Here is a 24,849-nt window from a genome sequence, read left to right on the forward strand (position 1 = left end):
GTCCTTCAGGATCAGATGGTCCACATACAAATGCACAATCTACATATTGAGACAATGAAATGAAGCTTGCTACATAGTAATGGACGTTTTTTCAGCACTTGTCTGTCTGCATATAGCCTAAGACAACAGGTCAACATCATGTCACCTCCTACAAATCGTACCAAACTATTAAATCACATATTAAATGACCTGAAGCTAATGAACGGTCAGGGTTACACAGGCGTATAGGCCAGTACAGATAAACTGGTGCAAAATTAGAAACTTGGGCCACACTATAGCTCAGGTTGGAATCTGTGAGACTGCAGATGGCTGAATGTGGTCTGGATGTGGCCTGGATGTGGCCTGCATGTGGCCTGAATGTGGCCGTGTTTGTGTTTGTCTAGACGTGAGGAGCGGGAGTCCCGTGCGGAGCCTTTGACTTAAGTATTTACTAAGTGAGTGTCATATTTACGAGCGGCAGAGCATATTTGTTTACAGAGGCTGCTGGCTGCTGCCCCTCTCTCTCCCTCATCCCTCCGCTTGGTCTGCGCTGCCGCCGCGATATTTTCCAGCTCCAGAGCCTCCACCGCGCAGCTCGATCGATTCGCATTGATTGTCCCTGACGAGCTGCTCCACTTTCTAGCCAATGTCAGCCAGTCTGCGATCGGGAAGGAGAGAAATGAAGGAAAATCTCTGCCGCCCTGGCGGTGTCATTTCCACACACTTGGGTTGGCCGCCTGCCAGCAGACAGGAGACTGCAAAATCACGGACTGGATTTAGGACTGCATCTGGACGGGGACTATGACAAGACCTAAACTCAGACACATTACGCATGTCTGCTTTGTGGTTCTGCTGCTTTAGAAAAGGTTTGGTTTTGCTAAAAGAAAAAAAAAAAAAATGTTCTAATGCTTTTCCTCACCCTTTTTATTGCATCAGGATTGCCAAAATGAACCTATCACACCGGCCTAGGTTTTTAAGACAGACCTTTAAAACCTTTCAGCAGCTTAGGGCCTTGGGCAGAACAAAAGTGGATGAAATATCTTGTGTCATTCAGTCCTGGTACCACTCTTGGGCCTGTTTGCTATATTTGAACTCCAAATGCACTTTTTCTGCAGAAAATAAATAAATAATTTCATTGGGTTTACCTCATAGTTTGGGACAGAAAGGCCTGTTGTAATTGTAAAGCCAATTTAGGTTATCTTAAAGGCCCTATATTACACAAAATGGACTCTTGTGAGCTTAAAGCCATGCTATAATGCTCTTACCTCCTCAAATACATACCTAAAGTTATGTTTTGTTTCATTCATACATGTTTGAATAATCTTTTATCATTAGTCTGTCAACATCTCCAAAGCTCAAAATGCTCTGTTCCACCTTGTGATGTCATGAAGCTGTAGTTTTCCATCTGAGACGTCTGCTGGGTGGGCACGGCATACAAAATGTTTGGAAAAAAATGTGAATCTGAGAATTATATTAAAAATGAACAGCAGACATGTTAATAACATGACATGTTGTAATCAGTCAGACATAATTTACAGGGATGCTAATGTGTCTGGTAGACACACATTGCTAATAGCAGTGCTTAAATACCATTTTACTCTGAGCACTTTTTCAACCATTGTCAGTAGAAGGCAGCAGACACCTAATAAAGTGCAACAGCATAAAACAACAATCAGTATCACTTAGACCTTTTATCTCATTAAAGAATAGTCCCCACCGTGTCATTTTATTACTTGTCTGGTGAGCGAGTCCATCCTACGATTGGCTGGACATGCAAGTTATGTGGCCTCGCCATTTTGTTCAGTAGACTAATTATTCGTTTCAGTTTGGGGTGTTCTTTGACATTGTGATGGAGCATTTGAATCTACACCTGAACTTGATCAGATGGGTAATTGTTGTGGGGTAGAGTACAAGGCTCTGATCATAACGCCGCGTTCATAGACACTGAGATCCACTCCGGGTTTTCAGTAAAGCTCCAAAAATCTATGAAATGTGTTTGCATGTTCCTCTGTGCGAGCGGGGATGTAGAGGTGGGATTGAGAGGAGAGAGAGCTGGGGGAACCCACGCGTTCAGCCTCTCAGAGAGTACGCTTCTCTCTAATCAACTGACGCCCAAACATTTTTCTTTTCTTTTGTCATTTATTAGTGAGCAGCGGCCACACTGTTGGATTGTGTAGCCCGAGAAGAACCTCTTTTTCCCGTAGCCTTTCTTTTTGTCACCACTCGCCAGCACGCAGGAGCCGGAGCGCTCGGACTGTGGCAGCCCTCCCCTTCTGCTGGGATCCGTTTTGGTAGGTGTGAATAAAACCTAGTGTGTTTTGCAAATATCCTCATCTATAAAAGGGAGAGGGAGGACTGGCACAGGGCTAGACTTTGTTGAAGTCTGCTCAAAGTTGAGATGTCATCTTCATAGTATGAAGTTATAGCAGTGGAAAAAGCGCGCAATAGGTCTGTCCATAAATGTGCGTCTGCCTCGTGCAATCTCGGATTAAAAAAAAAATGAGGCTAACAAATGTACCTTATTAACATCTTTTGCCTTTGTGGTGGTTGATCCTTCGCGCCGTTAAACCCATTATTGACACTGTTTTCAACCGTGAATGTCACGCTTTTGTGGTTTAAAAGACAGTGGCACATTGAATTTACGCGCACTCAGACTTTCTGTCGCTCTGTAATAACACAGCTTTTTGTGCGTTTCGAATTTGAGTTTTTCATCCACTTTTTAAACAACTCACTACATTTACGTCCCCTGACGATGTCATATTTCATACTGCAACCACAGGAGCATCGCTGGATTAAGAAAGGCTTCAGTCCTCTCGTGTTTTTCGTTGTCGATGAGAAAGTTGTTGCATTTCCAGCAGACACGGTCACCTTCTCTCATTCTTTCCCTCTCGCGTTAAGCCTCTAATATAGCTCTATTTTACGACTGGTTTCATTGAATCCGAAAACACCGTGTCTCACTCGTGTAAACTTTGTGTGGACACGGCCTAATGAGGGAGAATGACACGCAGCAGGATGCGGACAATGGATGGAGCATGGAGTCTAATTATGATCTCAGGACTTTTTAACTTCCTCCATGTTTTGGGTTTGGTGCGTCTTTGCGCGTAGGCTGTCCGTGTGTGCGCGCGGCCAAGAGTAGGTGGGAGGAATGGGGAATGTAAAGCTTTTTACCGTAGACCAGTGTAGCCAGAGAGTCCGCAGACAGCAGCGCGTCTGGAGAGAGGGAGGGACATTAGCCTGGACCGATGCATTAAGCGTCCTCACGTCTCCGAGGAGCAGCCAGGAAGCTTGTAAATCTACCCCACAACCAAACCCCTCACGCACAAAGACGCACTCAAAAAGCACACACACGTCTCCAAGCAGCGCGCTACCTGGCACCTGCGCACGCATGACGTCAGAGGCGGAAACTCATTGAGGAGTAGCTTCAGCCAGTGTGTGATTCACTCATGGCCAGCCACACGTGACAGTGGCCTGATGTGACTAGCATTCACTTAAGTGAGTGGGTCATTTTAACTCTTCTAAAAATCTATGGACTTGACTGACAGTGGCTGATGGGCCAAAGAACCAGGGTGTGATCATAGTGCCACAGCCCCATGTCTATTTCAACAACTTTGTGAAAAATAGGTAGATGTGACTGGAACACAATAATTGAATTGTAAAATCTAAAGATTGACCAAAACCAGAGTGGCCAGACAGGGAGCTCAGGTGCAGTGTGTGTAAGCACGTACTGTTATGTAAGAAGAACAGGGAACACACTCAAAATGAGATCTGTGTTTTTGATATTGTATTTACTGTGAATTATGTTTTGGCTAGTGCTGTGTTCATCATGAATTAATGTCATTTTTGTAAAGGTTCTACTTGATCTTAGAGACACTTTTCTTTCACATGTTAAATGTGTATCTAAAAGTAGCCTGATTATAGTTTTGCAGATGGTTCTTGTGATGAACAGTTGCACAAACATAACCCTCATATTCTGAAACTAGAAAACCTAGAGCTGCCAAAATGATTGGAGGTTTACATATATAAAAAGTAAATTCAAGGTGATCATACGCGTAAACTCTTTCATTAAAGTGTGTTGTGGTTATTACACTGGACTGTACAGGCTGTAGCTCTGACTTAAAGGGAGGGCTACAATATGTGCAGAAAAGTTCAATGGAGAATATTGACTATTAACAGCTGAGAGCCTCATGTCAAATAAACTATAATTCTACAAACACCTGCTGTATCAAAGGACATTTAAAGCACTTGGATTTACGTTAAGGTTTTATATTTGTTTTTGGATTTACTCTTGTCTATTTTAGTTAGGTACATATAACATGATAATACATTATTCATTTATTGAATTGTTGTGTGTTCAATGTGACAAACCAGTTTCTCCTAGTTTACCCATGCAATTAAATACTTTTAAAATTCTATTTTAATTTGTCGGGACAGTGCATGTTAATGAACATACATGAGACTTCACATAAATGTAAACATACAATGGCTAATTTCTATCCCTTGTTCCAAAGACACAAAGACTTAAATAAAGTTTAAAACAACATTTTTAAAACCTTTACAGCCAGACCCCTATATAAACTAGAAATCCAAATATCAGTCAGGCTTATAAATTCATGTAATAAAACTATTTACTGATCATACTTGGCCCTGAAAGTCTCTAATGTTTGAATTTATATGTAAAAAGATTGTTTTGTTATTTGAGTGATAAATAACTATGTAACACATTTGGATCAGTTTTGCCGCATTTGATTTTTGTTTAAAGGAAGTAAATGCTGTTTTCAGGTTCTGCACTAGTTAATATCGGGCAGATACTTAAAGCTATAGTATTGGAATCGGTATCAGAAATCAAAAAGATGGATTAGTGAATCCCTATGTGCATCCTTATATAAATAGATGACATATTATTACACAGTTCACCCTGTCACAGTTTGTTAACACACAATTATCCTCTGTGTAACACATTAGTCCAGTTATATCTTCCTCACAGATGCTCAAACATATGAAATGTGCATTAGATGTAATTCTACAATACCAAAATCATTATGACAACAGGGTGCCTTAACAAAGTGTGCTCTGAATATAATCCTCATTCATCTATAATCTGTTCACAGTCCAGAATATGTGATACTAGATTCATGTTTAATGTCTTTATGTTTTGTTCATAAAGACATTAAACATGAATCAGAGCTGTCATCACTGAAGTCGTTCAAACAGTAGATGACCAATTACCGTTATGGATGCTGTGATTGTGTCTGTTTAGCCACGCCCGCGCTCCACAGTCTCCCACTGAGCTCACTGGTCTGAAAAAAATAAAAGCTTCACGCGTAGTTGTTGGGCCGCATCGATCGCTTGCACCATTTATATCCAGATCTTTATCTCCTCTCGCTAATTCTGTGTTGCTGTGCTTTGTTTGTGGATTCATTTAATAAAATGCAGAGAAGGAAAGGACTGATTTGCAGTGGTGTAAAGTAGCACAAATACTTTCACATATATGGTAGCATTTTAATATATTGTGTCACTTACAATAATAACTGTGACCATCGTTTAATATTATGTCATACTCAAAGTGCAGAGTATCTATTGGGCTGTATTTGCCGCTTTCAAGCACAGATAAATAAACAGGTGAGGTGTTAGGCATGGGCTAAATCTTGAAATTTGACATTCTTCATGAAGATTTTTTTTGCGCTTTTACAAAGGTAAAGGAATATAATCAAACATATCATTCACAAGATTCACTACTACGCATGTTTCTGTGCATTTTTGACAGACTATATAACTGTGTAACTGTTTTCTTCATTGCCACAGCTGTACACACTGTTACACAGTAATACCATATAGTTTGGCCTTTTTGCTGTCCTGGTTCGAACTTGTTGAAACGTGTCACTCGATTCTCCATATTCAAGATAAGATATCATGTTTTCTTTCTGAAAGGTTTCATTAGATTTGCATGTCTTTTGCATTCATTACTTAACAACATGTTACACAATGTCACAGTGTTTAGGTGTGTTACATCCCTTTAGCATCGCAGTTATAGTTTTATTGCACTTTTTACTTCAGTGCTGACAGGAGAGCGGAGCGTTCATTATCAGGTCCTTTGTGTCATTGGTGTGCCAGTGGGTCGTGGTGCAGCAGTTCACCTGAGGACAAGACTCTGGTGAGAGCAGCAGACGAGAGCAGGCTCTGATTAGCCTCATGCTCAAGTGTCACTGTGTGTGTGTGTGTGTGCGTGTGTGTGTGTGTGCATGTGTGTGTTCATGTATGCATGCGTGTGTGTGTGTGCATGTATGCATGTGTGTACATGTGTGTGTGTGTGCATGTATGCATGTGTGTACGTGTGTGTGTGCATGTATGCAGGTGTGTGTGTGCATGTGTGCGTGTGTGATCATGAGAGGGCACACTGTATGACAGACATATACACATAACAGTCGAGTGCTGTACACAGGATGTACACAGGGGCTGGTTACATCATTAGTCGACTTTTGTCTGCTGTGATCATAAAATCCCACGTACAGGGATGTCAGAGTGTCAAATTCTAGACTTACGATTATTGTGAGGAAAAATATTATAGATTTTCATGATTAATGACACCTTGACTGTAAACAGTCAAATCCTGTAATAGATTACAATTCTACTATGTTGGACCATCTTTATTAAATAAAATGTTCTTGAGTGATAAAGTAAACGTAATGTGACCTAAACAGCACATGTGGGTTTACTTTTTGGACTAAAGATTTAATTTAAAAGACTTAATTATGCTTCTAAACTTGTCGCAACAATTTTTTTAGTCCTTGATGATTATGTTGTGATCTGAATAACCACAGTTTTCAATGAACAGAATAATGTTGAATTTCTATTGCCATAGCTGTAGTGCATGTTGAGTTGTAGAGTGCAGTTTGTTGTGGTTCACAAAGTTGTGTTGTGTGTACTCATGTGTGTTCTTTGTCCAGCAGCTGAAATATGCCACCTCTAAAGCTGTACAACATAGTGCTAGTACACAGAGGAGATCAGTTCACACAAGAACTCAAGGGTTGTTGGTTCAAACTTAACCAAAGCACATACTAATCTTGTGTCCATGGGCAAGACATTAAACCCCAGAGCCACAGTAACAGTTTATCACAATAATACTCCTGTGGTTCACTGTGGCAACCTCTCCTGAATAAATATAAAGCTGGACAGGTAAAAAGCAGATCATTCTCAACAAAACTATAATATTGCTGCAGAAAATATAGTAACTCGTGCTAATAAATAAACGAACACATGGACATATAAGTGAATAAATAATTTTGGGTTTAATGCGAGGTGAATGCTGGCACATCTCACTGGACCTGTCGTATTTAAGTATGTGTGCTATACAATTTATATAATTAATCAAAGGGCAACTTTGAGAAAACAACCAAAATGCTGTGGCTTCTAAAATACCACAAAGCTGCCTAAAATTCAGTAGTTACCAGCTGATACCAATTTGATTTTAAGTGATTTTCTTGATGATGTGAGCTGCTAAAATTCACTGCCCACCTGCTTTCCAAATGAAAATAATTACAGGGACATTAGAGATTGCTCATACACAAGTGGATAGTGCGTCGCTCATTGCACTGTCGTCATTGTGAGCTGTTACTAGACTGACGCAGGGCCCATTGTGACACCAGTATGATGTCAGCTCTGTCACCAGCAGCAGTGACCAAGCACATTTGAATGTGAAAGGATTTGAGAAGGACGTCATGCTCTCCCTCTGTGTGCTGTCTCATGTTACAGTACTTTAATGCCCAGTCACCCAATGTCATAAAATAATATTCATCAGACATGAGACATCTGAGTGTGCCACGCACTGTTTTCACTTTTTTCACTTATAAAATAGTATTCCAATATTTTGTTAACATAATACTTCAAATTATTGTAACATATTTATCATATTCAACAAGTAGGCCTGTTCATGTGTTCATTTATTCATTATCTGCTTGAGCTGGGCTGTGATTGAAAATTTTAAATTGCATGTTTGAATTGTGATTAATTGGTAAAAAAAAAAGAAAAAAAAAAAGATTTTTTTTGGCTCCTAAATAGCCGTTTATTTCACCTAGGCCTAAAAATAGTGATGAATTCACCCAGTATTGTACTATTTTAACTCGGACATGATTTTTCAATTCGAAGATTTATTAATTATTAAGGAATAATTGTAGTAACTATAGGTGCAGTATTTTTAAAATGATATTCTTAATGTGTACATTCAAATGACATATTGTAGGATTGCATATTTTTCATATCAAATCTGTAATTCTGTGGCTGTCCTGTGCTGCTTTCTGCTCACTATAAACCTAATAGAGTCTTGGTTTAGTCCTGATTCAGATCTGGTAATAGTCCTCCTGTTTCAGTACATGTTTAATCCTGGTTCAGTTCAAGTGACCTCCTCAGTTCAGACTGGCTAAGTGCTACTGAACACACTGTGGGAAGTATGTATCTCTGGTGTAGTGGTTTTCAAAGTAAACATCATTGACATGTGACGCCAATTTTCTGTGCACTAATCATGTATTCAGTGTTGCTCTGGGTTTGAAGATGGCAACAGCTCCTGCACAGCCCCATCATCAGTGTATTCAAGTGAAATGTCCAACTATGGGTTTTAGGCGGTTGAGAGAATCATATTTTAGCAACTAGTAACTAACCTAGAGCTTATTTTCATTTAGTACTCAATTATTCCAGTGTACCTAGACATGTCTTTGGAATTGGTTAAAGCACAAGCAATGGTCTTCACACTATTGATTGGCTGCTCTTTTTGACTATGATAAGTCGGCACAGTACAGCACGGTGTACAAATAACTCCAACTGCAACTTTTATTAAGCGTAACATCCAATTTTCCCTCAACACCGACTGTTCTGCCTTTCAAACTGTTAAAGTATTTATAGCACAACCCGCGCTTGACCGACCAGCACACGCATTGGTTTTTAGATTCAATACTCAGTTAAACCACAAAGCCCCCATGCCCCTGGTGCGTGATGGTTCTTCTGCAGTTATAGGCTCTCTCGTACCGGTCGGACGGGTATGGCAGTGTGCTGAGATGCAGAGGGGAAACCGGAGCTTGGCCAGTGCAGGAGTGGGAGAAACTGAAACTGGCGACGGCAGCTCGTGGCTCTGCTTCAGTGGCGCCACATCCCCCTGAGCTGCTGAGAATGTGGGGGCTGTGCTGCGCCTTTGAAGCTTTACCTCCCACTAATTCTGGCCTTCCAATTTCCACACAGTGCACACACAGACACCCCCCCTACGGTCCTCCCCCCTCCCGCCGCCTTTGTTTGCCTTATAAGGACAGGCCCAGCCATTTCCTCAACCCTTCTGCGGGAGGTGGTCTGCTGTTTGTGAACACGGACAGGTCAGAAGAAGAGACGCACACTCATTCTCATAGACGTGCAGTCATGGGAATCTGATGATAATAGCCTTGAACACAGTCGCTTTCACTAAGGTCCCTCTGCCCTCCCTCCTGACCCAGTGCACTCCATAAGATGGGGAATAGAAACAACTTTTTAAGTCATTTATCATTATACATCAATTATTATATGATAAATCTTGAAACATGCTATCATGAAAGTCCTGTGTTATGTGATATTAGATGACACCGTTCTAGATGTCGTCCTCAGTTTGTAACCCATGTGTCCTCTGTGTCCTTGTGTGAAGTTGCAGATGTCCATGGCAGACCGTGGATGAGGGCAGAGTCGTAGTGCGGTCCCTGGGCCCTGGAGCCTGTCTTTCCACCACACTGACCCCTGGAGGTGAGCGACTCACTCACCAGCGCAGAACGGACGCAGCGGAGGGTCCCCCCCTTGCTTACCCCTGCCCCCTCTCCACCCTCACCCCCGTCCCGGACACGTACGCTCTGGACCATGTCTAGCGGGCTGTCGGAGGGGGGCCGCACAGATGAGCTGGACAAAGGCAGCGGTAAAGCGGACTCTCCCGTTTTAGAGCGGAGGAACCGCAGTGGCATCATCAGCGCTCCTCTGAACAAGAGCCTTAAGAACTCTCGCACCTTGTCCCAGTACACAGCCGTTTCCTCGGCCACCACCAATGGACACACGGACAGTAGTGAGAGTAAACCCAAGCCCCCTGCGACCCCGGCTGTCCAGCCCACTGTCTCTGCTCTGACAGCGGGTAAGTTGGACCGCACCTTAGAGCAGGTTCTGGAGGGACAGAATGGCTTGCTGCACTTTGCCCAGGCAGCGGCCTTGCTGAAGCGAGCTGGGATGGAGCACATGCTGCTGCCCGGGGGCATGGGAGTGGGACTTGGGGACGCGAGCTCTGGGGCGAGCGACTTGGAGGGTACGTCTGTGCCGGACGCCGTGGGGGGTCCTGTGGACTTCCCATATGGAGTAGGGGGTGGCTTCCCCTTCAACCCGGGGCTGTTCATCATGACGCCGGCCGGAGTGTTTCTGGCGGACAGCGCTCTGCACATGGCGGGCCTGGCTGAGTACCCAGCTCAGAGTGAGCTGGCCTCTGCCATCAACTCCGGTAAAAAGAAGAGGAAACGTTGTGGCATGTGCCCACCCTGCCGGCGGCGCATTAACTGTGAGCAGTGTAGCAGCTGCCGAAACCGCAAAACTGGCCACCAGATCTGCAAGTTCCGCAAATGTGAGGAGCTGAAGAAGAAGCCCTCTGCTGCTCTGGAGGTAAGAGGGTCAGGCATTTTAGCTTGTTTTAATTCATGATTGTTTCCTCTTTAAAAATAAGGAACAATGATCCAGATTTGACAAACATATGTGCCATATTGTCAGAGCACTGACAGGTGGTGAGGGGTGCTGAGACCAGGGTAGGGGAGGTGCACCATGGGGGCCTTTTAATCTCTGCTTCACACAAAACCCATCATCACTGTTGATAAAAACCTAATTGAGTCTTTATGTGTCATACTACGGTGAATTGGTTATTCTGGACATGAATATGCTTACGGACATCAGCTTCTGCTGGGAAAATATTGAATCCATGCTGTTCCATTACTGTGAATATTTGTACAATATGCATTTATGACAAGTGTAAACGGCCTGGCGCCTGTGTGCGTGTGTACATGTGAGGGGTCCATCTGGGTTGGGAGTAGTCATCTGGAGCGCCAGGTGTCAGCGTGGCTCATCGCCTCCTGTACCCTGCGCCGGTCCTCTCTCCGCTCACACTCCTGCTGCCTAAAGTGCCCCCTGAACTTCCTGTCTGAGCGCTCTGCGACCTCACTCACCCTGGCTGTGCCGGCTGAATCACAAAATCTATTTCAGCACATGTTCCATCTCAAAGGAAATAAACTTCACTGATCAATGCCTAATAGTGTCATTTTAGTATTACATAATAAATGGATGGATATGAAACGCAGGGCGAGAGGCTGCTGCTCTAATTGACAGTGTGTGTAAAAGTGGATCGGTGCTTCAAACGCCTAATGGCTTCATTTCATTCTCTCTGTGATGGTGATTGAGGGCGACAGCTTGGCCTCTTGTTTATGGGCTGAAAGGTCCATGTGCTGACTTTGGCAGTCCACAGTGAGATCCGGCTCTAAAGGATATGGTTTACAGGAGGACTTTAAGACCTACTCTGACCCAAAGAAAGAAATATCCATATCAGCGATAGTTTTACCAGTTCAATTATGTCAACAATATTTTACTGAGTGAGGCTAAATCTGTGCTGGTTGGCTGCAGAAAACTTAAAGGAACTGACAATAGATTTTTGACAATGCAGAACATGCAATTTTAGGATTATAGAATCACGGTTTATTATTTGTAGATGTATATTATGAGCATAATGCATTTGATCTGATTTTATTATTTTACATCAGTTGACTTATCTGTAATTATTCTTTGAGTTAGGTTTATTAAAAGTAAAACATACTAACTGATACTAAAACAGCACTGATATTGAATTGGTACCAATACTGATAAATTTGCTGGTTTGGATATCGGCTTCCAAACATTGGTTCAGCCGATATCCTGGTTGGACATATGAATGGATATAATAAGACTATTTACTGTTGTAGTTGTCCTAGAAAGTCTCATATTGTTTGAACTTTTTCTTTAAAGAGCTGTTCTGTAGTTGTATTTGTGAGGTAAATAACACCTACATAACACATTTGGATTGTTTTTTGCCTTATTTTATTTTCGTTCAAAGGAAATAAATGCTATTTTTAGTCTCTTCTCTGTATCAGTTGATATCGGAGATCGGCAGGTACTTAAAACCATAGTATTGAAATCAGTATCAAATATGAAAACGCTGCATAACTAACTAAAACTAGTATCAAAACTTGATAGTCATTTGAAAATCTGTATTGACAGGACAAAAGTGGACCTTTTCTGAACAGTTTTAGAATGATCTCGAGCTTTATCAGAGTATAGGACCAGATGATAATATTAAGGAAGTTTTCATTTTAATTGTGGTATGAAAATCAGTATTGAGTTTCTCAGTATGAGTATGAGTACTGAAATGTTAAAAGACAAATTAAATATTCATTGACAAAATTGGATTAGTTATTTTCACACCCCAAAAGATTAGGGTTATGAGGTGATAAAAAATATTGTGCAAAAGAGTCTAAAATATCACTCTAATTGTGTGGTTTATAAAAAGTGTGACTTTCGCACATGTCAGGAATGAGTTAGATGTGTCGAATAACCTCATTGCAGTGTCTTAGTGTTGTATTAGTTGCTTTGAGTGTTTGAGTGTGGGCATGATTCACTCACATGTTGTCGCTCTGCGATGTAGGTGGTGGTCTCAACACAAATGATTGAAAATGAATTTATGATTTGCAGTTAATGTTGTTATGGCAGTTCTCCCAACACCAGTTATTCAGAGTTTTGAATGTGCACACATGTTGATATTGTTTGAGTCATTAGAGACTGGAAAGTGAATAATTTCTTCTTCATTTTTTTTCACTTGCTTACCGTATTTTATTTATTTATTCATCTATCTGAATGGGGACGTTGCACATTAATCAACATTATACAGTGTAAATGTGCCTGTGTTAACTTGTTTTCATAGGTAGTAATCCCTTTGCCAGATGTGAAAAGGGCAGCCTAAAAGTGAATAAAAGTCAAATCACACATCAAAGTTGCTCTCTAGAAAATGTTGGGGTTTTTTTTTTTACATTTTTTTAGCCACACAATTCAGGTAGGAGCTATAGTGAGTGCATTCTCATGTCACATTTGGCAACAGGCTTTCAGCTTTAAAGCTCTGGGTTCACACGACTTCAGACGATTATATTACAGATACGTGATACATCAGAAAAATCCATCACAATTATTTTCCTCATATTGCTCGATCATTACTATTTTTTCCTTTTAAAAAAGACAATAGGCTTTTAATATTGAGATATTGAACATAAACAATAAATCAACTTTCTTTTCTAAGCCACATGCTTTTACTGGCTGAGGATTGGCCGTGGACCACGAGATTAAAGATTTAAGTGTGTCACTGAACTTGAGTACCGTATTTTCCAGACTATATGTTGCTCCAGAGTATAAGTTGCACCAGCCAAAAAAACAGCATAATAATGAAAAAAACCCAAAACATATATAAATCACACTGGATTATACCTCGCAATTATTGGGGAAATTTCTTTTACAAAATCCGAGACCAAGAACAGACATTTTATCAAGTTACAAGTTACAATAACAACAGTAAAAAAGAGAATAACAGTACAGCACGCTAACGTAACACATTTATATTTATTCAGCTACATGAAGCATAGACAGAACTGAACACATGTCTGGTTTATTAATGTAAGATATTAACAGTTAATCAGATAACTAAAGCATAAAAAAACAAGCTAACAAGTTTACTCTGGATCTCACTCCAAATCACTAAATCCATTGAATTCTTCATCCTTGGTGTCGCTTCTGAACAACTCTGGAGGTAGATGAAGCATCGCTTCTGTGTCTAGAGTCTAGAGTGCCCTCACACAGTTGTCTGTGTGACAATAAGATGTGAAATTATATATTTTGATAAGCCGCACCCCCAGACAAACTATTAAAAAAGTGCAATTTATAGTCCAGAAAATACGGTAGTTGCACAGGCCCAAGATATTCTGTTGTAAAATGACCCATAGTGAATATTCAATGTAAGTGTGAATGATTATCTGGATGCCCTTGTGACAACAACTTTTAACATCTAAATATACTAAATAAGTTTAAAAATAGAATGAATAGTGGAAAAAAACAACAACACAATTGCATACTGGTAGTGTGCAGTCTTTAATGTTTATTGTCGTTACGTAAAGTGGCCTCACCATATCTCATTCTTCTGACAGATATTGCAGCATGTTAAATTTGACATGTGGTTTATTTGTACTCTAATACATCTGCCATGATCCGTTCAATAGCTGTCTCCAATGGCTGTTATTGAGTCAACAGCTCTTGTTGACGCAGTGATTAGATCAGAGGAACCTTCGTGGGCTTCACTTGTGTCAGAGGACGAGAACAATGTGACACTGCCACATTTCTGTTGAAGATGCTGCATCAGGGAAGAGACAGTCAGCAGTAAACTTATAGATTTGTCATTTTACAGTATACCAATTAAAAGAGTGTGAAATGTTTTGAATTCCTTCTGTTCGTGGGTTTCAGAGTGGTGAAAATGTAATCACTTAAACATACTAAACTTTTCAAAAAGTCAAACGTCCTCATAAAGTCGTCCATAAACAGTAAGCTGAAGCTCGAGAATACGGTTAATATTGTTTTTGTCATTTCTGATGATATGATTACTGGCACTTCGAATATATTGACAGTGGCAGTGATTGCACTTTTTTATTTGTATTTTTTTACAACTACAAAAAAAGCAGGACACAAAACAATGTGATACAACTTAACAAATCTGATGCGATGTGCAGTAGTTTCATTAGCACATTGCACGCTGATTGTTTTGTGATAGTGCTCTAAAGGGGAAGTGACTTAGCATGGGTGAAAATAATTTTAATATGTTGTTTTTTTGAGAATATAGCATTTCTAAAACAATAAAAGGTAACATGGTGATCTAAATCTGTAATGTGTTAACAATACCCTGTAGAAGTGTAATATATCCTCTTTAATGACTCGAGTAAAAGCTTCATGTTTCCCCGCAGCCTGTCTCTAGTCTGACAGTGGCCAACTTGGACCCCGCCCTGGAGCAGGTTCTTGGGGGACAGAAAGCTCTGCTGCCATTGGCTAAGGTAGCACAAGCCTGTCCAAAGACTTAATAAATGGATATGACTGTCAGGAAGGGCATCTGACATAAACCATGCAAACCTGGTTGACTTGGACCCTCAGCTGAAGCCCATCCCTGTGTTTTCTACCCTTATTCAATAGGACATGACGTCTCACTTAACTGGAGTCTGCTCATGCTTTCATGCAGCCTTCAGTTGCTTTGGCTGCGTTACGTGCCCAAGTATCTGGCTCTAGTGAATATATTGGCCTTGTCTTACACTTGTGTGAATCTAAAGCGCGTGTATACGTGTGAGCGTCCGCGTCGGTACACAAGCACGGTCCAGCAGCAGCACTGTGCTTATTTTAAGGGTGTTGACGTTTTCCATTGAAAGCGCATGGCAGCTCAAAGAGGAGCGTAAAATTGGCAAGTGAGGGGGAGTTAGCATGCGGAGGCCTTTGCCACCTCATAGCTCACTGGCTGAAGATGTCTGGATTTATTCTGGGAATGCAACATTTGAGAGAAGTAAGTGGGAAGGCTGTTCAGCTCGGCTCGGCGTCTGAATCCCCTCCAGTCAGTGTCAGATTCAACGTTACTGCAGCTCCTCCAAAAACAGACAAAAACACCAGCCAGGGTTAGGAAGTTGTACTGTTGTTTTGACTTGAATGTTCGTGTGGTTTCACTATGCAGGCTGCTGTATGTGTGGGCGGCGACTGCCTATTTTTAAGCATATTACATAGATTTCTCTTATAGAACAATTTCTCAAGAGTTTTTATTTTGTACGGCAAGCAAGAATATATTTTGGGATGCCATGCAAAGTTGCAGTGTTGAAAAGCTGTCTAATGTTCACAAATTCAAAAACAGTCAGCTATGTGTTTCAGTGAGTCAATATTTACTACTGACTAATAAATATTACAACTCCTGCTAATAGAACTGCAACACTGCTATTACTAATACTAGCCTCCCATGCTATGTTGGTTCTTTTACAACTCCATCCTCTTAGGACAATAATACATTCTGCAGCCTCTATTATTACTACACTCTAAGCCTCACTCACCTCAATGATAACGATGTACCTACTGCTTTCACAATGCTAAGAGTAATTCTGTCCTTTTTAGCTTTAGCTGTCCTTTTTAGGTGTCCTTGTTTTTAGTTATATCACAGAGATATTTCAGATGGTGGTGGACTCTTTCCTTCCTGTCCTGGCTACACATCGTCCATATATGGGGACAGTTCAGGTCTACAGGTCTACTGACTGACAAACATGTAGTGACACTGAGACACAAGTCACTGTAGTCTGAACAGAGAAAGAGAGAGAGTGATGAGAACATGCAGCCGGGAACTTCCATCTAATGCTTCGGGAATGGGACATTAACTTACTATAATAGACTAGTAGTAAATATCAAAGTCATTCCCTTTTAGCACCTTACAGATTATACACTGTTTACTGTGCTTAAGTAGATCTTTCTATTAGTTTGTATTACACTATTTTCTACAGTATTAGTTTGTTACTATGTTATAATAAATTAGTGTCAAATAAAGCGCTCAACTAAATACATACTTTCTCAAATCTTGTGTTTCTCAAATCATTCCATTTATTGATTAAAGCTGGGGTTTCATCTTGGTTGGAGGAAGTAGTCGTAGCTCTCACAAACCCTTTGGCACATTGTTGATATCCACATGCATTGATTTTCGGGCGCATGCATGACTTTACAACAGCTTTTTTCAGACAGAAAACTGAATCTGGTTTGGACCGCCCATTCTGATACCACCGTGATTATTTAAATCAGTATGTGGTCATATATTACTCAAACTATTGGTCCAATTTATATTCCTGTTCTATCCTATTTCTATCTATCTATATCTATATCTATAATTTTAGCATTTTAGCATCAGCAAATCTTACCATTGTTACTTTGGATATCAGTTTGTTGACAGCCTTAAAACCTCTGTGTTGCTATATTGTTAGAGTTGAAGTACATTTTTCTGCCCTTTAAGAGAAATGTATTGTGTATTTTCAGTCACACTCCTCTGGTCTTAGGTAGCTTGTACAAGTGCCTCGCTTTAGCTTTAGACAAACTGAATGTTGATGCCAGCTGGAGTTCACTGCTTTAGATGCTCTTGTTTTAAAGTTGTTGTTTTTTCAGGGACACATTTACCATCCCACATATACAGTGGAAATGCTGTGGCTTCATTGTATTGCTCTGTTGTTGTTTTTACTGTAGGTGTCCTTTTGGGAATCCTCACAATAGTTGATAATAAACAATAAGTCCGATGCTGAAGCCCAGGGGCAGGAGCTGAACTGGAGATGGCTTAACCGGGCTTACATACATTTGCATTAGTAACAGCTACCAGCACACAGCCTTGTTTTACATGATAAGATTTGTAAAGATGCTGCTATGTATATAGTCTCAGAGGCCAACTGTTACACTGTGTTAAAGGAACTGTATTTAAGGTTTTGGTTTTAAATTCCATAAACATGACCTGTGTCCCCAGATACAAGAAAAACATGTTCAGATCAAATATGGCACTTACTGATAACAGCTGTAATAGTTATTTATTATTAGGTGCTGAAGCTTTGGACATGATGGCTAAAGGTTGTTTATGTATTCACTACCCATCAGTCACTACTGATCCTGTGACTGTGTGCTATTGTTGTGAGATCATCTTATAATGATTTTGTGCTTTTCTATTTAAGTTAGATCTGTGCTGAATGACAAGCACTTAACCACCCGCTACTCCTATTGGTCACCCTCCGTCATGTTCTGAGTGACAGGTGGATTTAACCAATCACAGTGAAGAGTCTCAGAAGCAGCAGATGGCTTTAATTACCTCTTAATGACTGATATAAAGATACTAACTGAACTCATCCTGATAAAATCTAAATTATGACCTTGCCGTATTACTCAACTCACGTACCACTACTAATAGAGCTACTTGTTGGCCTTATTTGCAACTAGTACAACTGCTAACACTTACCCAAATGCAATCTTAATCCCTTTCCTTTAATATTATTATTAGCCTACACTTACATCTAAAATTATGACAATATTTACTATGACAACTACCATCAATATTACGTGACTGCAGTATAGTCTAGCAGGCAGTTTTCACACTGATCTCTGATTACCTGTGCATACTGTTGATAGGTAAACCAGTTGTAAAGCATGTGCCTCTGTGGTTACCTTGGCAGTGGCACAGTGGTGCACAGTTGGCACTCTGGTCTCAGAAGAAGGTCCCAATCACATGGAACCTTTTGGTGTGGAGATTACATGTTCAGGTTTCCTCTACCACTAAAACATACGTATGTACGTATAACAGAACACGCTCTGGGGCCAGATCTGGAATATTTGGACTTGGTTAAATAAAGGTCAATAAATGAATAGCACTGCCCCCTTGTTACTGTTATAACTGTCATTAGTACAATGACCAACCCTGAGCTTGAACCCTGCACTTAATGGTTTGAGGCTGATGTTGTTGGATTGGTCAAGATATTATTAGTCTAACAGCTCTGAATATTTGTAGCATGCAACACACAAACAGTTTGCTCTACACAAAGACAAATGCAGAAAAACACAACATTGATTTTAGTGATTGGCTCCTTCACACCCACAGGCCCATCTGTTTGAACCTGTGCAATCAGTGGTGGTTTTCTATTCCTGAACGCTTGCCATTTTTCCATTGATTGTGCACATGTCTGATAATGAGGAAAAGCAGCATTTACAGTTGGAGCAGAGGGCTGTTGTTGTTGTACTTCCCACACACATTACGTCACAGTCACGTCTGCCCCGGTCCCAACATCTGTGCCCCGACATCTGTGATTGAGTGGGAATGAAAGGTCAACATACAGACTGGAGACACCATACATGTCTCTTAACGCTGTCATTTTTAAACATGTAGCTGAAAAGAAGGCCTTCATTTCAGAAGTATTTGGTTAAATAATGGTCAAATAAAACTCAATGTGAATGCATGATAGTAGAGGGAGATTAACAAAAAAATAATTATATAATGACTGTTGTTTTGAAGATAGGCAAAATCAGAATATCACGTACTGCATTTTCAGAACTATAAGTCGCACTTTTTTCATAGTTTGTCCGGACGTGCTACTTATAATCAGAATCGACTTATATGTGAAATTATTAAAATATATAATTGAACATCTTCGTTATTGTCACCGTGACAAGCGCGTGAGAGCACTCTAGACTGTGTACCAGTATCTACTACTCCTGTACCACTGAAAATTGAAAATTTCAACATTACAGTAATTTAAAAGACATCTCAGAAAGACTGAACAAAACAAAAATGCCCCGTAAAAGAAAATCGTATTCTGCTGAGTCTGATGACTGCCACGCAGAAGCCAACTACCTCCGGAGTTGGCACGTTGTTCAGAAGCGATATCGAGGATGAAGAATTCAAAGGATTTAGTGATTTGGAGTGAGATCAAGAGTAAACTTGTTAGCTTGTTTTTTTATGCTTTAGTTATCTGATTAACTGTTAATATCTTACATTAATGTACCAGACACTATTGAGTTCTGTCTATGCTTCATGTAGCTGAATAAAAGTGAATGTGTTACGTTAGCGTGATGTACTTTTTTTCAGCCTGTTCTCTGTTTTGTTGTTATTTTTATAACTTGCCTTTTTAAGATAAAATGTCTGTTCTTGGTCTTTGTAAAATAAATTTCCACAAAAAATGCGACTTATAGTCCAGTGCAACTTATATAGGTTTTTTTCTTCATTATTATTATTGTTTGTCTAAACTGAGATACTGCCTAGAAATATGGAGATGCTTTTTGTCAGTACCGCCCTCCCTTACACGGTGTTAGTTTGTGGTTTTTAACTTTCCTATAAGTAATCGAGGAATGTATTAGAAATGACAGTTGTGTTTGAATGTGAAATGTATTTAATGTTGGTTACTAATGGTGAATGAATAACACGAGGAAAATCATAAAATCATATTCTTTTGACAATCAGGAAAGATTACTAATAGGCCAAGAACATACCTGTTAATTATTATTTAGGATGATCTGTACTACTTAAGGATCAAAAATACTACATTCTGTCATTTTTGGCCTTTCAAATAGAAGTGCCCTCTATAAAGTTATTCTTTTGAATGTTGTGCAAGTTCTGTGTTTTTGAATGTCTGTTCTGAGCATAGATTCACCTTTTTTGTTTGTGGCACTGTAGGCCTGTATCTAATACATTTAGGTTGGTGTATTTGATTGGCTTAAAGGTCATTGTGCTGCTCATTGTTTTTGCCAGATTTTTCCTGATTGTGGCTTTTTAACAAATAAAGCAGAGAGTGGACTATAGTGAAGTACAAGAATAATTACCTGGTATGAGTCTTTCTGCTTGAGGAGAAATGTTCATTTGTTGTCAGCGGGAGTTAACTTTGAGAATGAAGGTAAATTGAACCTGTGGAGCCTGAACCCTGCTGCTGTTGAGTTTGGAACAAAAGCATTTAAAAGAACAATGCGTGGCTGATTCCAATGTAGACGATGGTTTAAGTGGCTCTGAAAAGTAATTAGAGCCGCTCGTGTTTTTGGTTTCAAACAAACTTAAGCAGACTAATAGGCCATTTGCCTCTTTGTTGAGAAACTCATAATTTAGCTGCAGCTGCGTGAGCAAGAGCTGCCAAAGTAGACACCACTTTCACATTTTCACTATGTTTTATTCCCTTTATATTATTTCAAATACTCAAATTTTACAAATCTGTGTGTTTTAGTAGAAAGTAAAAACAAATAAATCGTTTGATGTATTTGTACATTCAAGGAGCTTACAACAAATTTGTTTCAGCATTTTTTTTATCTTAAAAATGCCATGAGTGAAGGCATTAGATATAATAGTAGTAATAATCTGCCTGGCAAGTCCAGAATGAATCTCTGTGTATTTTCTGTACCACTCCCTCGCGCCACGAGCCTGGCTCCAAACACAACGGCGCAATCAGATTTGTTTATTTCAGTGACGCATGTGAAAGGAATAAGCTCATTAGTCACCCATCATTTACAAGCAAAATCAAACTTCTCTCACCTCAGACTGAGTAGTGCTTCACTCATTGATTCCACAGAAATCTCTGATGTTTTTCAGTCCCCTGTATTTTTTTTTTCTTTGTTTTTTCCTCATAGTCATATTTGTTTTATTATAGACAGACTGTGCATGTCCTGATTGGCTAATACACTGTCATTCAGGACATTTGAACTCAGGAAGATTCAAAAAATGACCAGGCTCACATCTTTGTAAAGTATCGGAGAAGTGTGTATTCTGGATCCTAGGCAAAGTAATAATAACTATAACAGTCAAATAGAAAAAAAAAAACAAGAGAAAAAAATAGTAGCCATTAGTTTAGTTTAACTGTAACAAATTGTTACGGTCTCATGGAGTGTATTGTATTTGAATCTGCATGATTAGATGAATTAGATATTGGTGTCAGGATTAGAGCGAACTCTTAAATGAGCACTTTTTTCACATTTGAATTTATTTTTGTTTGTTATTTTTTATTTGATTTAGAAAGTTTTATTTCTTTTTATTCTGTTCTGTACAAACGGCAGTTCATTATTGCACCATCTTGTATAAACCTAATCAGTTTCTAAGTTGAATGGCGCTTGCTTGAGAAGTTGTCAGTGTGGTGTGATTTGGGTGGGAGTATTGTGAGTTTGTCGTACCTCGGTGTGTGGAGGTGTGCGACTGTGCTTGAATACATATTGGATCGGTGCGAGAGTGTGTGTGGGTGCATAAATGTTTGCTGAGCTCCGAGCGGCACTGGCCATTGGACGAGACTATGCTACTGCAAGATTGAGCTGCACCTTGTACGAAGCCACTGGCAGCCTCGATACTGTGAGAGCGCAGTGATGGAGGAACCACTATGTGTGACTTCTCCCAGATGCAGGAGGAGAAGACACAGGGGGTGGGAACATGACCATCGCAGAGGCGGGAGAGGCCCTGTGTGTGGAAGTTAAATAATAAATGGGGTGTATCAGGTTTTGTGTGAAGCTGGGGTTCACTGGGTGCTGAGAATCATTTTCACAAATACATCTGTTTAGAATGGGACAGTCAATGCTTAAATAATGGCACCAACTCTTTACCTGTCTCATAACTTGCATTCATGGTGATTAGAAAGCTACTTGCACTCTAATAGTCAATTATTATTGTTTTATGAAATATATAAAAGAAATATGTCTGCTAAATGACAGCGTTCAATTGGCCATACTGAATACATGTAAGAGTGAATAACTGTCTGTAATGTTCATCGCTTGCCTGTCCCAAAACTGACCACTAACCAGCATGCTCCACTTTTGGCCCATATTGCTAAATCAACAACATCTACTGGGAGTAATTGAAGGTGATTGATTAAACAAAAATAGTTGGTTAAGTTGCTGTGTCTTTGTGGGTTTGCTGTCAGTGTATCCACCTCTGTTGCATGTATCGTCAGGCAATGTAAAGTGGATAGTTTAATCAGCATCTGTTTTGTTCATAAACTTGTGGGTGACGTCACAGTGTCAGTGGGCCCATGTGCGGATGGTGCCACGACACGACTACAGTTATTTTCAGTCAATTCTTTTCAGATCCAGAACCTCACACAGCAACAACTTCACAGCCTCAAATAGACCAAGTAAAAAGCCCGATGCTGCATTTTGGAAAGCCAGTTTGTATTTAAGTTAAAGGTGCACTAGTGTTTGCTTTATACCTGTCTCCATGGAGATTTTATTGCTTTGCCTTGAATGTGCCGTGATATGGCGTTGAACTTACCTATATATCTCCATGGTGACAAGCAGTTACATGTCTAATCTGTGAAGAGGCAACCGCACTGACAGCAACAATGCATGTTTTTCAAAGCATTTCTAGCAATATGACACCTGTAATTGAGATGTTTAAAGAAGTTTAAATCCATACTGTGGAACATTCTCGTGAGAACAATAACATCACCATAGAGGCAATCAGGTCAAAGGTCCTCTGGCAGAAAAGTTACATAGTGTACCTTTAAATGTGTAAAATAGCCTAAACTGACTGCTGTTCTGATACAAATGTGAGCCAAAATGGTAAGTTTTTAAACAGAATGTAGTTTTTGCTTGTGAAGTTGCTAATATAGGAAAGACTATATTAATAACGTAGACCAGAGTAACTGCAAATGAGCGCAATAGACCTTTTTACTTAGTAGAAATATTCATGCTGTGTTGACTACAACAGTTTGCACGCTAAGAGGTGTTTTGTGAATTAAATGCATGTGTCTAGGGATGAATTATTATTTGCAAACACAGAAAAAAGTGTTGATTTCCATTAACAATGTCTGCTTCCCCTTCTCTCCCCTTCTGCCCCTCTCTTTTGCTCCCCTCTCTTTCTGTCCCCCTCTGTGTCCCATGTTGTTCCAAGAAGGTGATGCTTCCTACGGGAGCGGCGTTCCGGTGGTTCCAGTAGGACTCTTCCTCCTCCTGCGCTCCCTTCCCAAAGCTCTGCCATCAAGTGCAATGCCAACTCTTGGATTGTCTCCAGAAATAGACACTGGCTAATAAACTAAAATAAGACAAAAAGAAGAGAAAGAAATGTTTAAAAAATTACGAAAAACTGTTTGGTAATGGATGCACCTACTTATTCCTTGAACCAAAAATGAATCGTAAAAATGCATCTTTGGCGACATTCATTCCCTTTTTCTATTTTGGTACATTTTTGTCTCGTTTTCCAGCATTTTTTTTCAGTTGCTTCAAACATAAAATGGAAACCGAGTTCGGACAATCAGTCAACTAATTTCTGTGTTTGGTGTTCTTGTTGTTCATGTGTGGAAAAGAACAGTACTTGTGTAGAGAATGTAAATTTACAGCTCTATTTTAAAAAACCTTTGTGGCAAACCTTGTTGTAATTCTTCAACAAATTTCATTTTGTCCAATTTAATTTTCAGATTGATTGCAGGTTGGGAATGTTGTAGATTTGGGATTGACTTTGGGTTGAAGACATGAGCGGGTTGTCACTACTGTAATGTCCTTAATCAGCCCATCTCTGCATTTCCAAAACGTATTTTTCTTTGTAAAACTGGCAGCCTTATGTTTCTATACAGCCCCAATGAGCATGTGCCAACACTGCTCAGGGCAAAAGCACTAAGAGACAGCACTTGAGTCTCCTCTACTGAACGCACTGACGACATTTTATTATTGGTTGTTTTCATTGTTTTTTTTATGTTGCTGGATAGCTACAGCTTTTAAAAATAACTTTGTATTTGTTTAGAAAATTGGACTGGTTTTGTGAATAAAAAGGAATGCATGTATTTGTGTCAAAATTTACAATGATGTTTGTCTAGCCTACTTGTCCTTTTGCATGTATTTTCTTTTTTTTTCTTTTTTTTACAGCAGGTTTGACCAAATGAAAACATGATGTTTTCCACCAAATGAAAACAAGTGTTTCTTTATTTGGTCATATATACTCCTACTGAGGTGCAACCTACTACAGGTGGAGTATATACTCTTATTCAGGTGGGGTCTACTCTTATTCAGGTGGAGTATATACTTTTATTCAGGTGGAGCTTATACTGTTATTCAGGTGGAGCTTATACACTTATTCAGGTGGAGTATATACTCTTATTCAGGTGGAGCTTATACTCTGATTCAGGTGGAGCCTAGTCTTATTAAGGTGGAGCCTACACTCTTATTCAATTCAATTCAATTCATTTATTTTTGTAACGCCCAAAATCACAACAACAGTTGTCTCGAAGGGCGTTCATGTTTTGGTTGATGGGGAGCCTAGTCTTATTCAGGTGGAGCCTATACTCTTATTCAGGT

The 24,849-nt window shown here is 39.9% G+C and overlaps 1 protein-coding gene across 3 annotated transcripts; it reads left to right on the plus strand.

Annotated features, from left to right (window-relative positions):
* The first annotated feature begins 1,991 nt into the window (after nt 1–1,991).
* On the plus strand, nt 1,992–24,411 carry cxxc5a (CXXC finger protein 5a). 3 transcript variants are annotated; one of them, XM_033978896.2, is made up of 3 exons: nt 1,992–2,270; nt 9,635–10,620; nt 23,456–24,411. In XM_033978896.2, exons 2-3 carry the CDS (start codon nt 9,841–9,843, stop codon nt 23,495–23,497), a joined length of 822 nt encoding a protein of 273 aa, XP_033834787.1. In that variant the 5' UTR covers nt 1,992–2,270; nt 9,635–9,840; the 3' UTR covers nt 23,498–24,411. The 3 variants fall into 3 exon arrangements, with proteins under 3 accessions (XP_033834787.1, XP_033834786.1, XP_055082741.1); XM_033978895.2 differs by having other exon boundaries at nt 23,453–24,404; XM_055226766.1 differs by having other exon boundaries at nt 9,641–10,620; nt 23,453–24,404.
* Nucleotides 24,412–24,849: the final 438 nt, after the last annotated feature.

Source organism: Periophthalmus magnuspinnatus, chromosome 14 (assembly GCF_009829125.3).
Source record: "Periophthalmus magnuspinnatus isolate fPerMag1 chromosome 14, fPerMag1.2.pri, whole genome shotgun sequence".
In the NCBI taxonomy this organism is placed as follows: domain Eukaryota; kingdom Metazoa; phylum Chordata; class Actinopteri; order Gobiiformes; family Gobiidae; genus Periophthalmus; species Periophthalmus magnuspinnatus.

What these genes read in the sequence shown, in the direction of transcription:
- cxxc5a (XM_033978895.2), top strand. Translation starts at nt 9,841, where the DNA reads ATGTCTAGCGGGCTGTCGGAGGGGGGCCGCACAGATGAGCTGGACAAA. An exon ending in AGCCCTCTGCTGCTCTGGAG is followed by an intron (nt 10,621 to 23,452) that starts GTAAGAGGGTCA and finishes TGTTGTTCCAAG; the next exon opens with AAGGTGATGCTTCCTACGGG.